This window comes from Boleophthalmus pectinirostris, unplaced genomic scaffold (assembly GCF_026225935.1).
Source record: "Boleophthalmus pectinirostris isolate CB_2022bp ecotype Guang Dong unplaced genomic scaffold, ASM2622593v1 HiC_scaffold_18, whole genome shotgun sequence".
NCBI lineage: Eukaryota > Metazoa > Chordata > Actinopteri > Gobiiformes > Gobiidae > Boleophthalmus > Boleophthalmus pectinirostris.
The window spans coordinates 598,051-615,647 of NW_026571133.1; the positions used below are offsets into that span (position 1 = coordinate 598,051).

Sequence of the window (17,597 nt, forward strand, 5' to 3'; positions counted from 1 at the left end):
GGAGCCAGGGGAGAGATGAAGCCCAGGCACCTGAGGCCCAAGCACCATCCCTCCACCAAGAGCCCACATGACAGACCCAGCAGCCACAGCTGACCTCCACTCCCGATGCAGACGCTCCTACAGAGGAAACACTGGAAATCCTAAAAAATATGCCTGAAAGTGTACAATAAAAACAAGTAAAAGTATAAGATTTCATTCAAAAGCTAAGCTAAAAAGGTGGGTCTTGAGCCTACTCTTTAAAATATGAATGTTCTCTTTGGCCCTGAGCTCCTCCGGCTGCAGGTCCATAGACGGGGGCCATAATACTGAAAAGACGCCTCTCCGTGAGTGTGTGTCCTGACTTTGGGAATGACCAGGCACATGGACTCACGAACGCAACGGAAAGCGTGGAATTCTTTTGTACAAGTCATCGTTAAATACACATTTGTGCTTCGGTACGTTGCAGACTGACCGACTGTGTCTCGCTCCTTCTGAGTGCAGAGAGACGCATGTCCGGACCCCCGTTTGGCACAGCAACCTACATACGGTTTGTCGATTAAAATGAACGTAATCGACAATTATAGATTAATTGACTAATCATGCCCATCCCTAGTGTACAGGGTCAAACATTAAACCCATTACAAACACACACTGCATCAGTAGGTGAGTACAGACAGCTGTGTGTCAGAGTACTCTCAAACTGTGTTACCTTTTTGCTTTTTGCTGTCACTCTGGCAAGTCAGAGCAGCATTGTGGCTACCAGCTAAAAGTGAAACATGTCTCCTGACTTGTGTCTTGCCAACTTGGCAGTGTTGGGAAGGTGACTTTTAAAATGTATTCTCCTACAGATTACAGATTACAAACCCCAAAATGTAGTTTGTAACGTAATCCATTAAATTACTTTAGGTGAGTAACATAATCTGAATACAGAAGATCGTACCATAAGAAGTTTTGTCTGATAAAAGAAAATAAAAAGCCCAAATTAAAAATATTATTGATAGAAGAGGAGGAGACACGGTCCGGGCAGCATGATTTAGTCTTGATTTAGTCTTGGTTTAGTCTTGGTTTAGTCCTGGTTTAGTCCTAGTTCCTAGTTTAGACCTGGTTTAGTTTCCAGCAATGACTGGAATTACCGAAAAAAAAAAGAAAAAAAGGGATATAGCCCCAAAATGTGAAAACAGGAAAATACCTTCATGTAATCCATTTATTTCAACAAAGTAACTGTAATCCAATTACCACTCACTGAAACAGTAACTGTAACTGAATACAGATACTCATAATTTGTACTCTGATTACGTAACTCCGGTACATGTAATCTGTTACTCCCCAACACTGCAACATGGTGAGCTATCAGTAGTTATTCTGCAAAGACGTCTACACAAGCACCTAGAGCGCGACCTGCTGCGGAAGAGTCAAACCTCAGTTCAATCTCACTGAATAAGAGAAAGAGAGAGACAGACTGGTTATTGGATGTGCGCACTTGTTTTATAGAGTTACTCTCACCCTCAGGTCTGGTGTTTGTGTGACATTGATTCATAAATCACACTATAAATGAAATAAGACTGTGGGGGGCGCCGTCTTGTGCGTGCTGGGATGGGAGGGGGGAAAGGAGACCTAGTGCTCATCTAGGTGCAGGATCAGTGTCAATGTGTAATAGTTTTATAGCCCTGCCCTCAGTAAAGAAGTGAACATTAACTTCTTGGGTTCTTTATAAAGACAATGCAGTAAAATGTATTCTTCAGAACTGTCACCGGTGTTGGCGGTGACGTGTCGTGTATCAGCCGTTGTTACTTCCTGTAGGTGTGGTCAGACCTGATGGACCTGCAGGTCGCTCAGACTGACCACGCCTCCCGTCGCCCGGTGTTCTCTGGTCATTGGATCAGAAAACAACAAGTTCAAACGGTGGATCGAGGAGGCCATTGAAATCAGGAAACGAGGCACGGACAGCGTTAACCGTGATGACGGCGCGTTCCTCCTTTCACACACCTGGGACACCCTCCTCCAGAGGACACCGGGTGACGGGAGGCGTGGTCAGTCTGAGCGACCTGCAGGTCCATCAGGTCTGACCACGCCCACAGGAAGTAACAACAACTGATATACGACACGCCACCGCCAACACCGGGGACAGTTCTGAAGATGACTCGCAGCGACCAGCCAAAACATGTCAACAAGGTAAATACACTTTACTGTAGTGTAAGAAGTTAAAGTACATAAGAAGACAAAATGAACATCTTTGGCTTAAAGAAGTGAACAGTTTGGTCAGTAATCACTGTTGCACTTCTCCAGGCAGAACTACGGACATGTATTTGGATTGAGTGGGGACATTCAAGGTACGCAGTGTGTACAAACATACCCCTGCAGGCACCACTGACTCAAATTGAAGTACAAAGTATTGGTCAAAGAAAGTACTTAGAAAAATTATTTGGAAAACTACTACTCAGGTAAGAGTAACTAAAAAAGTTACTGTAAGGGTGCAACATCTGATGTATAATTTGAAGCATTAAACGTTAAATAGTGCACAAATATCTGAAGGAGCACTGCAAGAAACACAAACCTTCAACTCATTTATTTTTGACATAAAGCTTCTGTCGCTTTAGATTTATTCGCAGTCGAAAGAAGAACCACAATTTTTATTCACGTAAGAGTACTTCAACAAAAATATTACTCAAGTAGGAGTAAAAGTATGCCATTTGAAAAGCAAACTTTCTGTAAAAGTTACTCAAGTAAATGAGTACTCCCCATCTCTTAACTAGTGAGCCAATCAGGACCATAGCAGTTTTGTCCAATGTCTACAACATTTAAAATTTTGAATAATGAAAGATTTAAAATTTAGGAACATTTTTACCATAACAAAATCTGACTAAAATAATATCGAAATGTGTTTTGGTCCCCCCCAGAGGAGCTGGAGGACGTGTCTGGGGTGAAGGAAGTCTGGGAGTCCCTGCTTAGACTGCTGCCCCCGCGACCCGGCCCCGGATAAGAGGAAGAAAATGGATGGATGGATCTGTTTCCCTGATTTTAGAGGGCATGATTGAAAGGCAGAGAGACGCATGCTCCGTTCACATCAAAAACAAGCATGGCTGCTTGCATGTATAAAAAAAAAAACAAAGAAAAAAAAGAGGAAGAAACAACATAAAAAGACTGAGAAACAATGTGGATTTCCTCATCATCAAAGCATCAAACTATGTCAGGTAAAATAACTTGTATATTTAGTTCTAATGTCTAATGAGGAGATGTCTTCTGCATTTGAGTGAAACATGAAAAATTTACAGCTGTGGTTGAATTGTCTCAAGTTAGGACAGAGGTTTTTCATCCTCTGTCGTCCACTTCCAGGTCCTTTGGGATTTGAACATGATGTAGAAGCGCCTGGTTGGTCAGACAGGGGCAAATCGGGCCTTTCTGTGTGGAGCTCAGGTTGGTTTCCTCAACAATCCAAAACCATGCCACCCTGCTGTTATGTGTCCACAAGGGGGCACTACAGTCACAGATTAACTAGAGTCACTGAGGAATCATCAGACTTCAGTCCAAACCCGGGAAACAGAGGCTCACTGAATGTGGAGTAAAATGTGCGGAGGTGGGACAGATTTCCATTTGAGGAGACCGTATAGAAAGACAGATATCCATCCTCAGAGTCCAGGAACACCCCCACTCGACCTGAGTTGGGCTTATGGTCATTCGACCAATCTTCAAGCGCCCACAAATCCTTTGCATTTCTTTCTTCTTTGGTCGAAAAATGGTGAATTCTATATTTTATCTTCAAACTCCAGGACTGATCATCGTCTCCAAACCTTTTGTCTCTTCTAACTCCTCTGTGACTCACACCTATATCAACCCACTGTCCTCTCCAGTCCACCTCCCAGTAACAGCGCCCGGTCAGACCAGTGGAGCTCAGGACTTGTGGTTGTTCTGTGAATCGGTCTTCATGATCTGGATACTGCTGCTCCTCCTCCACACGAGTCACTGTTCTGTTGTTTTTAGACAGTCTCAGTTTTCTGTGAGCCGTGTTTGGATCCAGAGAGAATTCACAAGAATCTGAAAAACACAAATACATGACATCACTTCCTGTTTACATCAGACTAAATGACATGAGTCACATGACACTTACACTTCCTCAGACCAGGGACCATCCACTGCTCTCCCGCATGATCCAGCCTGAAACATACAGCTTTATCAGAAAACACTGTCTGAAAAGAGCACAACATCCTGCTCACCTGCTCCACCTGCTGCCCTCTGCCTGACAGACTGCAGGGGGAGGTGTGGTCTCACCTGACAGACTGCAGGGGGAGGTGTGGTCTCACCTGACAGACTGCAGGGGGTCTCACCTGACTGACAGACTGCAGGGGGAGGTGTGGTCTCACCTGACAGACTGCAGGGGGAGGTGTGGTCTCACCTGACAGACTGCAGGGGGAGGTGTGGTCTCACCTGACAGACTGCAGGGGGTGGAGGTGGTGTGTCTCACCTGACAGGGGGTGTGGTCTCACCTGACAGACTGCAGGGGGAGGTGTGGTCTCACCTGACAGACTGCAGGGGGAGGTGTGGTCTCACCTGACAGACTGCAGGGGGAGGTGTGGTCTCACCTGACAGACTGCAGGGGGAGGTGTGGTCTCACCTGACAGACTGCAGGGGGTGGTGTGGGTCGTCCTGTAGAGCGGTCAGGAGCTCTGCTGAGGGTCCTGGATGGTTGTAGCTCAGGTCTAACTCTCTGAGGTGGGAGGGGGCGGAGCTCAGAGCTGAGGACAGAGCAGCCCCGCCCCTCTCTGAGACCAGACATCCAGACAGCCTAAAGACACTCAGCATTACCCAATAATGTGGACACGAGGAGGCAGCTGTACACCAGTGTGTACACAATGTAGAAAGACTTACCCCTAAACTGTTTAAGTAACTGGTAATAGTTAACACATTAGCCGCCACATTCCAAATAGGAAGTTCTCATGCGGCTCTTCCAGCTCCTTCTGACTCTGGCTCCCATTGACTTACATTAGAATATTATCTCCCCTCTCTCTGTAACTGCTGCGGTGAGCCTTGCCATTTTGGTCTCAAAATGTTTGACTTAACCCGCTTTACATGATTGTATCAAAAAAAAAAAAAAAAAAAACAAAAACACCCAGTCTATGGACTCACCTGAGGGTTTCCAATCTGCAGGTGGCGCTCTTCAGGCCAGAACTCAGCTGCTCCACTCCTGAATCCTGAAGGTCGTTGTTGCTGAGATCCAAATGTGTCAAACTGGAGGAGCTGAGGGCTGAGGCTAGAAGACCACAGCTGTGAGGAGAGAGGACACAGCTGGAAAGACTGAGAAGAGAAGGGAATATTAGAGTCTGGTCATACCACAGAACTGTTTAAAGTCTGCACTCACATGGCTTTAGTGGAGGCTTGGACAACTGGCAGCAGTCTCATGAAACCCTTCTCTGAGGGCTTGTATTTCTTCAGGTCAAACTCCTCCAAGTCTGAGTTTGAGGACAGCAAGAGGAAGGCCAAAGCCGACCACTTAGCTGAAGACATGTATCCATTACAGAGACCTCCTTCTCTCATGTTGTTCTGTATTTGCTCCACCAGACTGTGGTCATTCATCTCATTCAGACAGTGCAACAGGTTCAGACTTCTCTCTGGAGACAGAGCCTCATCAAGCCTATACTTAATGTAACGTACTATATTGTAATTTTCACTGACATATGTTGATTGAAAGCTTTCTGCCTGAGTCAGCAAGCCTGGGAGCAGGCTCTGATTGGTCGAGAGAGACAGTCCCAGGAGGAAGCGCAGGAATAGGTCCAGATGTCCATTTGGACTCTGTAGGGCCTGGTCCACAGCAGAGCAGTAAAAGCTCCACTCAGCTTCCATTGTTGGTTTCCTTGATTTTTCTTTAAGAAACCGCAAACTTTTTAATATCTGTGATCTACTTTTTCTCCTCTGTCCAGTTCTCTCAGAGGTCTGTTCTGTGAACATCAGGTTGACTCCAGAGCCATAGAAGGTCTGATGGACATGTAGAGCAGCTAGAAACTCCTGCACACTCAGATGGATGAAGGAGTAGACCTTGTCCTGGTACAGGCCTGGCTCCTCTCTAAAGATCTGTGTGAACACTCCGGAGTACACTGAGGCCGCTGCAGCGTCCAGCCCACACTCGCTCAGGTCACTCTCGTAGAAGATCAGGTTTCCTTTCTGCAGCTGCTCAAAGGCCAGTTTTCCCAGAGACAGCACCATCTCCATGGTCTCTGGTGTCCAGTGAAGGTCTGCCCCTGATCCCTGGTGATACTTGATGTTCTGGACTTTGACCTGGACCACCAGGAAATAGATGTACATCTGTGTGAGAGTCCGGGGCAGCTCTGGTTCCTTTGTTTGTTCAAGAAGCTTCTGTAGAACTGTGGAGAGGATCCAGCAGAAGATCGGCATGTGGCTCATGATGTGGAGGCTGCGGATGCTCTTGATGTGGGAGATGACGGCTGTGGCCTGGTCTCTGAACCTCTTCCTGAAGTACTCCTCCTTCTGTAGGTCAGTGAACCCTCGCACCTCTGTCACCATGGAGACGCACTCAGCAGGGATCTGATTGGCTGCGGCGGGGCGCGTGGTTATCCAGAGGCGAGCGGAGGGAAGCAGGCTCCCCCTGATGAGGTTCACCAGCAGCACGTGCACCGAAGTCCTGACTGTGGGGTCAGTTAGGACCTTGCTTCCATTAAAGTCCAGAGGAAGTCTGCACTCGTCCAGACCATCAAAGATGAAGAGCACCTGGAGCTGTTGGAAGCTCCAGAGAACTTTAGATGGACTGAAGAAGTGGTGCAGCAGCTCCACCAGACTGAACTGTGTGTCTCTGAGCACATTGAGCTCTCTGAAAGTGAACGGGAACAGCAGTTGGAGGTCCTGGTGGGCCCGACCTTCAGCCCAGTCCAGACTGAACTTCTGAGTCAGCACTGTTTTCCCCACGCCGGCCACGCCCTTTGTCAGCACAAATCTGATTGGTCTTTGTCTTTGGGCATGGCCTTTAAAAAGCTCTTCACATGTGATGGTGGTTTCTGGAGTGGTTAGTTTCCTGGACGCTGCCTCGATGTGTCTGACCTCATGTTCCTGGTTGACCTCTGAGGCCTCGCCCTCTGTGATGTAGAGCTCTGTGTAGATCTGGTTCAAGGGCGCAGAGTTTCCTGCTTTAGCCACGCCCTCAAACACACGGCTGAACCTCTGCTGCAGATGCGTCTTCAGTTCACTGTGAACAGTATCTGTCGACCCTGATTAAAAACACAAATAAAAACCCTTATAAAGGTGAGTCCTGTAGTGAACTTTGGACTGAGTTCTTATATTCTTGTTGTATTACAGCTGTGGAGGCGTTTGGCCAGCTGCTCCTGCTTCATCCTCTTCAGGAAGTCCAGGGTGATGTTCAGAACCGCCTCTGTGCTGCTCGACTCCTCCTCCTCAATCTCTGAGCATTCTGGGTAATCAGAGGCTAGGACCCTGTGGAACTGCCTCAGCTTCTCTTTCACAAAAGTCAGGATCTCCTCCTCCAGTCGCTGGAATAGACATAATTTAATACAATGGAACTGAAGTCTACCTTCTACAGGCGGTAGCTCTCTGCACCTACACTGCTGCAGGTGGGAGTACAGGTACTACTGTACTACTGCTCAAGAATTTTACTGCACTAAAGTATGTCTTTAAAAAAGTCAAAGTACAATAAAATTTAAATTTACATATGTTGCATATTTATTGTCTCTTAAGCTTTAATATGTCACATTCGGTGCTCACAAAATAATTTTTAAACTTATCACAGCAATAGTGCTTCAACTAAAACCTTTTTAGTAGTAAACTATCAGTGGTAAACCTTAAGGCTCAACTATGATGTAAAAAAAAAAAAATTGTGTGTGTGTGTGTGTATGTATATATATATATATATATATATATATACACACACACACACACACACACACACACGCACACACACACACACACATACATACATCGATTGTGGCAGGCCTACATGATACCACTTGATAACACACTGGTTAGAAATTTAGTATAAATTTAAAATCATTTTAGACTGCAGCCAGATCCTATTCGAGTGGTAAGTCTGTACTTACAGAAAACACATCATCCAGCAGGGGGAGCTCTCCTTTGTTTCCGTCTGGGCTTAGCTTCATTCTGTGGGTTAGTACATCGATTAGGTTCTGCTGACATGTGTTGGACTTTGCCACTAGGGTGTAGGAAAGGTTTCAAAGGTGGCCATCTAGACACTGCTTTTGATATCAAAAACTATTTCCGGCTCCCTCCAGAAGATTTTCAAGTCATCAGGTTCAGACCAGGAAGGCCATTCTTCCCATTCACCCCCTTCCAGATGTCACTGCTGTGTACCACATGGGCGTTAAAGTCCCCGGTCAAGTCCCCCCGGGCAATGCCAGAGAAGTGGAGGGTTCCAGAGCTGCGGCTCTGTGTACGACTGTAGTTCAGTTGGTGGAGTGTTTTCCACTGTGTGGTTTAAATCCCACTCTTGACATAAATATCAATGGTTGCTGATTCCAGCTCCCACAGATTAATACTGTCATTGTGTCCTTGGGCAACCTTGCCCCTAATGTGTACACTGGTGTATGAGTGTGTGTGAATGGGTGACTGCTATATAAAATGTGACCAAATGTGACCATGTAGTCGGTAATGCTCAAGCTTAGGCTCCTTCCCCTCAGCAGGGTGGAATTCCATGTCCCCAGAGCCAGGTTCTGGTCAAGGCCTGCCTTCAACTGCCACCCTCTGCAGATCCCTCTCCACTGGCCCCACGAGATAAAGAGCTTCTGAATTGATCACCTAGGATTAGTTTGCCATATCATCGTCAAAGTTGATGCGATTGTTAATTGAAAGGTGACCTGTTTATTTAAACATAACAAATACAAATAAATTAACATGTCGTAAAGTTATCTGATCTAAATCTATGTTTCTGTGCCTCTTCAGTTTCAGCTGTGACCTCTGTCTGTCCGGACATGATTTAAAAAAAAAGAAAATAAAAAAAAAAGACTGTAGCGTCACTTGTCACTGCCTGATTTGTCACCGAAATTGACCTAGTTTTCCTTTTTAAATGTTTATTTTGTGTTTTTTTTCACTGTAGTCAAACTTATTCTTCAGTTTCAATGTATTCATGAGAATTTCACAGAGTTTACACTTTGAAATAGAAACTAAAATGATCATTGAATTATCAGAGATAGCCATATTATTTATAATGTCAAATTTAACTCAGCTCAGCTCTGAACAATTTGAAGCAGAACTATCGTAAGTAACTCTTGGCAACAAAGCACTACGAGTCTGTCAGGGAACAGACTGAAAACACTTTCAGCGAGTATTTATCAGTTAAATGTTTAAAGTAAAAGGTTTATATTCTGTGAACAATAATCTCATTGTATTTATCTCGTGCTTAATGCTTGTTAAAGTGCAATACAAGCTACAGAAACTCCAGAATGTTCCCAGGATAAAACTATCAGCTAAAGATAAAATTTATTTGACAGATTAAAATATTTAGCCAATTATGACTTGGTTTGGTGGGATAATACCTGTGCTAAATATACATCATCAAAATTTAACATTAGTTAAGTGGCAGTTTGTGAAGAAATTTAGAAAACAAAGTTGGGATCTCTCTATGTAATCAACTGTCACACACTCCATCCAAAATACAGACAATATATGGATAAAATAAAGCTGTTGTCATTTATTTGTTTGTGTCAAATCATAACTTTTGTGCAATTTAAACAAGTTTTGGCCCTTGTTAAGACTGTGTCCTGTGTCCAGTCAGGTCGTACGTAGGAAGCTGATATGGGCCAGACCCCGGTGAGTAAAGACATGTACCTATAGAAGCACTTACCCCTGATCTTGAGCAGCAGCTTTAAATAGAAGGCCTTCATCTCTGGACTGGTCACTCTTCAGAGAAACACACGTCAGTCCAGAACCAGGGACTTCTGGACTCCTACAACAAAAGCACCCCAATTCACACGTGCAGTTTTACTTGCATTTTGCCAGAACAAAGTAGAACAAAGCCACAACTGAGGTCCCTTCATTTCTGATCTGGCAATGTCCCAGATAAATTACTGGGAACATACAAGGAAAGGACAAAGACATCTAGTATAAGGTGACCAGAGTAGTTTCAGTGTAGTTAGCTCCTCCCTTCAGGCAAATATAAGGAAGTGTCCACCAGCGTGTGACCAGAACTGAAGAAGCAGCTTGGATGAGCTGTTCTGCCCGGACAACTGAGGGATTTCATAAGAAACAACAAACACAGCAGCAGAGGAAGAGCAGAGAAGAGGACAGAGGAGTGGAGGATAAGCAGAGCTGTACGACACTACAGCACAGGGAGGCTCCATGCACACAACCACATTTCCCCGCCATGTGATCTATTAGACATGTAATTAAATGTGCTGTTTTATACAAATGCAATCCACTCAAGGAATTTAAAAAAAGATATTTATAATAATCACACGCATCCCTGATGCACGACAGGCGCCTGTCTCATGCAAAGGACTGGGTGTAAATGAGGGTAACTTGAGCTCCAGACAGAGCAGTGCTTCCACTTAGCTGAGTGTTCTAGGCAATTTACTCAAAACTAGTGTGTGAATGGGGCTAAAGATGTAGCTTTATCTGCATCAGACACAATATTATTGCTCTCACACATTTACATGGACAGAAAACTCTCACTGTGCTAAACAACAAAATTCAAATAGTCTTTTGCTCCACCTGTCAGACCACTCGTGTCCCAGTCTACACACAGGTCAGAGCCGGACACAGACAAACTGGAGGCTACGAAATGTTCAGGGGCATCAAGTAATTTAGCATTGCCACTGAAACCCTGCAGCCGAAACTGATAATAGACAATGGCTATCATACATGTTTAACTTTAATGTACAGGACCAAAACAAAAACACCGTGTGCCCACGGTGGAGCGGCTGTAGTTAATAACTGGAAGAATGAAAGCTACTTTATTGTCCCCCATGGGGAAAAAACGCTGCTTATCTAAAACGAGTGAGTAAACATCCAGACACGGTTCTAATATTTTCCTGGCTGTTTCTCATTAACATCAACCCGTCTCCTTGTCTGTGCCTAATGTAAATAGGACTGTGCTGTTACCTAGAGCAGGTATACAAAGTCCACAAACCTTTTAAAGTCTGCATCCCAGTCTTTGGACCAGTCACTCTTCAGAGAAACAGATTCTGGACCTGGTGTGTGTCGGTCCATGCTGATCCTGCAGAATTTGCTGAGGCAGTTACTGAGAATTCAACTTTTATTTTATCTTTAAACATTTTTAATACAGAAATTGGAATCTTAACCTTTTGCAGTGAAATAAATAAAACAACTTACCAAAGCAAGAAGAGACACAAAAGGAGGAGCAGGTTAAAGTCTATCGATTAGATAAGGTGTGTCAGCAGGGAGTGTCAGGAGCATTATCTTCTATCTTGTATTCCCAGTCTATTCCCAGTCTATTCCCAGGTGGGGGGCAGGTCAGGAGGAGGGAGAGAGGCCAAAGAGAGAGAGACACAAATATCATGCAAAACAGGCAGTGATCACGTTCTGTGAAAGAAATAGCTCAACATTATCTGAAAACTTGTACATTAATCTTGAAGTAATGACAGTGGTCGGTATGGCCCACTTTGTTAAATGATAAAAAATAATAGCAAGTAGAAGTAAAAACACTCACTTTTAGACCATGCCAGTATTGAATTAATACTACATAAAATAACCTAAATTAAGAAATAAAATAACAGGATTCACTAAACTAAGAGAGACACGACAAAACTAAATCACAAGTGCCCAAGGTAAAAATCACATAAACCCACAAACAGAATCGAGTGGCAAAACAAAAAGGCACTAAACTAAACTAACCAAGCGTCTCAACACAAACAAAGTCAGACATGTACAAGTACAAACAAAGTGACTAACACGAAAGAGACACAGACACACACAAAACGGAAGAAGGGCCACAAAAGTCAGTCAAAACACTTCAAATACGTGCTGATAATCAACCCAAATAAGGAAAGAAGCGTAGACAAGCCCCACCAATCAATGACCAGAATCCAACAGCCAATCAAGACCAACCAAGAGATCAATCCACCAATCAGCTTTTGGCCGCTCCGAATATCTGTGAGTAGGACACTTTTAGTTTTAGTGACAATCTTTGCTCATCTGATGAGAAAAAAATCATGGACCTACAATAAAATCATCTGATTCTGCTTCCATGTCTAGAGTCACAGCACTTCTCCAGCGCTGTGTGTCTAAACTCCTCCTTCCTCTGCGCGCGCACAGACCGGAGACACTTGATCTTCTTTAGAGTCTGGATGATCATGACGCAGTTCTTCATGTCTCAAACTCTACACCACTTTTTATTTGCTGAAAACTGACCTCACGTTAGCGGAGAAACGTTCATTAATTCCAGATGAAAAAGTTCGTAACGGCGCGTAACCCCGGCGCGCGCGCGCGCTACACGGAAATGGTCTCAGCCTCAGCAGCAGCATCTCGTGATAAATAGAAGATAAAACCTGTGTTCAGACGTCCTGATAAAGGCTAAAGTCTGTAGTGTTCGTCCTGCTCTGAATCAGACTGAAGCCTCCTGTCTGTGGGAAGTGACAGGGGACATAGAAACTGTCAAGAAAATAACCCCCGATAAAATAAATATAGGCAACATTGTCTTTTATTACTGGGGTATGGTTTAGTAGACGGATAAAATGCAATAAAATACAGTAAACTGTCAAAAATTCCCCCGATGAGGACCCCAGACTCCCTGATACACAAAATATCACACAACTGCAGTATTATTATTCAGATATAAACACAAATCATCAGTTAAAAAGTACAAACATCGCCATTTTCTTCGCCCCCCTGACCCGGTGTCCTGCTTTTTGATAACCCCAGTCTGTTCACCCTGTAGAAAAGCCAAAAACACAACATGATTTACCTGCAGATCAGCCGCACGATCCTCACCAACTGTTGCGTCCCGTCAAACTGCGCCCTGCTCCGGAAAACAAAAGTGAAACTAACAGACGTGGAACAGAAATATAGAAAATAGAAACTAATTTTATAATCCTCAGTTCCGCGTTAAACTGCTTCAACAACATTCACTTGCATCTTTGAAAACGAGTCATTTTCAGTGTTTTGCAAAAGGTGCACTTTGTAATTTAAAGACTTTCTCACTTCAAACCAAAACATTTTAACGCTTTATTTAAACACTTTTCTTCATGAACATATTGAAAAAATTGATCACATTAAATGTATTTTTGTATTCTGAAATGTGCTAAAACGTACTTAGAAATGTCACAGTTCATATAAAAGTGCATGGACTGTATAACATTTCATTTCAAGCATTTTAAACATTATGTAGAGAGACATTCATCCATTTACTTCTGCTTATCTGGGCTGGGTCTAAGCAGGGACTCCCAGATTTCTTTCACCCCAGACACTTCCTCCAGCTCTTCCAGGGGGACCCTGAGACGTTCCCAGTCCAGCCCAGAGACATAGTCCCTCCAGTGTGTCCTGGGTCTTCCCCAGGGCCTCCTCCCGGTGGAACATGAACACCTCCTGAAGGAGACGCCCAGGATGCATCCAGAACAGCAGCCTGAGCCTCAGCTGTTCCTCTTGACGTGGAGGAGCAGCGACTCTACTCCGAGCTCCACCAGTGTGACTGAGCTCCTCACCCGATCTGTAAGGGAGCACCCAGCCCCCAGCACTTAAATCCAATCCACAAGATTGACACAAGATTTTGTCCCGTCCCTAATTATTAAACAAAGGCTCAGTGTTGTGCAAGTTCACACTTTTCCTGAACTAGTTCAAAGTTCAGTTCATTTTATTTTTAGGTGAGATCTGTAAATGAAAGACTGAACTTATTTTTCAGACTGACTTCCAGTTTACAACAACTTTCCAACATATAAACCAGAACCACTCTAGAGCCACATCATCCCGTTTGACATTATAATGTGTTTAATGCAGCTTTGACACATTTGTTTATGTTTTACAGAAACTAAACTTAAAACCACATGATGATTTGCATAAACTATAAGCGCTGAAAAAAACAGATCTTTCCTTGTGTGTTGATGTGGTTCAGCTTCTGTCAGACTAAAGGACACGACTAAATGGAATATGAGTGTTCTTTCTGTGACAGAGGGATGATGATGATGGTGATGATGATGATGATGGTGATGATGGTGATGATGATGGTGATGATGATGGTGATGATGGTGATGATGATGATGATGATGATGATGATGATGATGATGATGATGATGATGATGATGATGATGGTGATGATGATGATGATGTGATGATGGTGATGATGATGATGATGATGATGATGATGATGATGATGATGATGATGTGATGATGATGTGATGATGTGTGATGATGATGATGATGATGATGGTGATGATGATGATGATGATGATGATGGTGATGATGATGATGATGATGATGGTGAGTGTGTTCTGTGTGTGTGTCGTGTTGGAGATGGTTCATGTTTTCACAGATCAGACGTGTGCAGGTTTAGTGCAGCTTTTTATTTAACGTCATTTCACTTTATTTATTTTGGTCACTTTATTTATTTTGGCTTCTGTTGTGATGAAAAGACTGAAAAGTGTTTGTCTTTTGTGATCTGAGGCTGTGCAGTTTTCGAGTGGAGGAGCCCGTGGGCAGTGACAGCGCCACATGCAGTTTAAAAAGTCCGAGCCCACCTTGTCACTTGACTCATCAGGTGAAAACAAATTCCCACGTTTACTTGAACCCCAACAGTGATGTACGTCGTTCATCTCACAGAATCTGAACAAATTCACGTTCAAGTTCTTGATTTACAAATGTGTCATGTTCAGTTCAAAGTTCACTGAAAAATGAACGTTTATGCACAACACTGCAAATGCTATATTACTGTATTTTCCTCACTATATGGAGCACTTAAAAGCCTCTAATTTCATCAAAAAACGACTGCGCGCCTTCTAATCCAGACCGCCTTATGTATGAATTTATTGGGGTGTCTTAGTACGACTTCAGTAAACTACAAAGCCGCACCACTTGCAGCGCACTGTTAGACCTGTTCGTTGCTCACTGTGGTGCAGGGTATGAAAGATGAGACAGTACTTCAAGCATTTCTTCATTTATTTGGCTTTGTAACAACATAAAAGCCAACCTAAATCTGACCATAAACTGATAAAACCACACTCCCGCTGAAAATAAACAAAACCCCCAGAAAAAAACAGGACATGCGCGCCCTCCATAGGAACAGCGGTGCAATTACAACATCAAAACTTGGCCACGCAACAGCATGTAAACACACATGGAGCAGATAGTGACTGTGCAGTAAAAAATACTTGTAGCCACATTCATCATTCCACGTGGACGAGGAATGGACTAAAAAAGTGAGTGTAATGGGTTATTTTTAGTTATAACTTAACCTTTGAATTATTGTGAATATTCTAACAATTTAGCATCTCAGACTCAGTATTATTTTACGCGTCACAATTGAACAAAGTTGGGAGTTATTGTGAACGTGTTAAATAAAGTTTGACTGAGTTATCTAACTGTTGTGTTGTGTTTTGTTTTGTGCCTTATAGTCCGGTGCCGTTTATGTGTGAAAAAAGTTTGATTTGTAAAGTTTAATTGTATTTCTTTATAAAAAGAAGTATATATACAGTGTTGGGGAGTAACAGATTACATGTACTGGAGTTATATAATCAGAGTACAAATTATGAGTAACTGTATTCAGTTACAGTTACTGTTTCAGTGAGTGGTAATTGGATTACAGTTACTTTGTTGAAATAAATGGCTTACATGAAGGTATTTTCTTGTTTTCACTTTTTAGGCTACCCCCCCCCCCCCATTGTTACATTACAATATTACTGTGTTTAAAATGTAAAAAAATGTGTAAAATTTACACGACTATTGCAGCACTTAAGTGACTCTCACCAAAAAAACTGTGAAGATGATGAACTTTCGTGTCGTATATGGACTAAACCAGGTCTAAACCAGGACTAAATCAAAACTAAACCAGCGCTGAACCAGGACTGAACCAGGTCTAAACTAGGTCTAAACCAGATCTAAACCAGGTCTAAGATAGATAAAAACTAGATCTAAACCAGTTCTAAACCAGGTCTAAACCAGGATTTAACAGGACTAAATCATGCTGCTCCTCCTCTTCTATCAATAGTACTTTTAATCTGGTTCAGTAAAGTCTGGGCTTTTTTATTTTCTTTTAGCAGACAAAACTTCTTATGTGAAGATTTCCTCGTCTTTGCTTCTCTACAGCAAATCAAGTAATCCAAAGTAATCAGATTACATTACTCACCTAAAGTAATTTAATGGATTCCGTTACAAACTACATTCTGGTGTGTGTAATCTGTAATCTGTAGGGGATTACATTTTAAAAGTCACCTTCCCAACACTGGTTATAACATTATTTTGACGAGCTGGTATAGTAAGCAATTAAAAAGTGAAGCTGCCTTACAAAAAATGTCATAAAAACACTTCTAAAATAAAAGCAAAGCAGCTTTAGTGCATGAAGTAAAATCAGGGGTGTAGTGGGCGTGGTACTGTACGCAGGTTTACACCGTCCACCCACTTCCCCGACGTGAGATATAAAAAAAAATAACAAATATAAAATAGCTACAACTTAAATGACTAAAACAGGATTGAACTGTTCACTTTGCATGTTCATAAACGAAAAACTTTAGTGCCCTTTTCATCACTATTAGTTTGTACGATCATAACGAACACAAAAATCCCCAAATTTTACATTCTCATTGGTGTTTATTATGTATGATCATGAACGATAAACTTTGTGCCTTTTTTATTATAATATATTGTTGGTTTGTAGGACCATAAAACAATTATGTAAAACAATTAGGGTAGAACATTATAAGTTTTTTTTTAACCTGTTACCACCCGCCTCATTTTGGTGTGTGCACAATGGTAAGACATACCCAAATGCCATAGCTTATTAAAAGAAAACCTTAGAACCCACATGCTTGTGTGAGGCACCATTTTAAAGCTTAGGCCTTCTAGTTTCTGTAGATATGTACATGAAGACTGTGAGTGCTGCCTAACCTACAGTACAGTCAATTAAAATTGAAAAAAAATTGTATTTTTTTGCTTTGAAAAAAAAATAAAATAGAAAAAATAAAGGCCTTAGCTTGGTCATACTTCATGCTAGGCATTTGTGACTCACTACACTCATTGTTCAAGTTGTTGGCAACAACTGTGTAGAATTTCAGATCTCTAGGACAAAGGGTTTTGATGCTGTGAGCCTTTGTGTAAACAAAATGACAATTCGGCACAAGATTGCCAGATTTGTGCCAAAATAATAATAATAATATAATAATAATAATAATAATAATAATAATAATAATAATAATAATAATAATTGTTATTATTATAATACTAATTCCTCTGAGCTTTAGGCATGTTTTCTCAAGAAAAAAAACTAAAAGTAGCCAAAATTGTCCTCCAAATGGAAGATCTGCCTTCACCGCCCGCACTGCTCCCTGTCTCCCTCGCTCTTACGCTTATAAACACAGTGGAAGAAGGGAGAGAAGAGAAACTTTTTTTCATATCATTGTATCCATCGATTCATACGGACGAGGGTTTTTTGGATTATTTCCCCACATGGAATTATTTTATGGAAAAAACAACTTGATATTCTTTTT

At 42.4% G+C, this 17,597-nt stretch overlaps 1 protein-coding gene across 12 annotated transcripts; it reads right to left on the reverse strand.

The window, feature by feature from the left end:
* Positions 1-2,524: 2,524 nt before the first annotated feature.
* Positions 2,525-12,922, reverse strand: LOC110172542 (protein NLRC3-like). 12 transcript variants are annotated; one of them, XM_055153315.1, is made up of 11 exons: positions 12,872-12,922; positions 11,281-11,399; positions 11,078-11,164; positions 9,794-9,895; positions 8,034-8,094; positions 7,277-7,469; positions 5,333-7,190; positions 5,101-5,268; positions 4,589-4,759; positions 4,085-4,131; positions 2,525-4,011 (listed from the first exon to the last, which is right to left on the reverse strand). In XM_055153315.1, the coding sequence occupies exons 3-11, from the start codon at positions 11,155-11,157 to the stop codon at positions 3,461-3,463; spliced, it is 3,231 nt and encodes a 1,076-aa protein (XP_055009290.1). In that variant the 5' UTR covers positions 11,158-11,164; positions 11,281-11,399; positions 12,872-12,922; the 3' UTR covers positions 2,525-3,460. The 12 variants fall into 12 exon arrangements, with proteins under 12 accessions (XP_055009290.1, XP_055009296.1, XP_055009295.1 ...); XM_055153321.1 differs by having other exon boundaries at positions 11,078-11,176; XM_055153320.1 differs by having other exon boundaries at positions 11,078-11,188.
* Positions 12,923-17,597: the final 4,675 nt, after the last annotated feature.

Excerpts from the sequence above, each read along its gene's own strand:
- LOC110172542 (XM_055153315.1), bottom strand. The coding sequence starts at position 11,157 with ATGGACCGACACACACCAGGTCCAGAATCTGTTTCTCTGAAGAGTGAC. Across the intron at positions 7,470-8,033 it reads TGCTGGATGATGTGTTTTCT|CGACTGGAGGAGGAGATCCT; the intron begins GTAAGTACAGAC and ends TGTCTATTCCAG. Across the intron at positions 7,191-7,276 it reads GGCCAAACGCCTCCACAGCT|GGTCGACAGATACTGTTCAC; the intron begins GTAATACAACAA and ends GTTTTTAATCAG.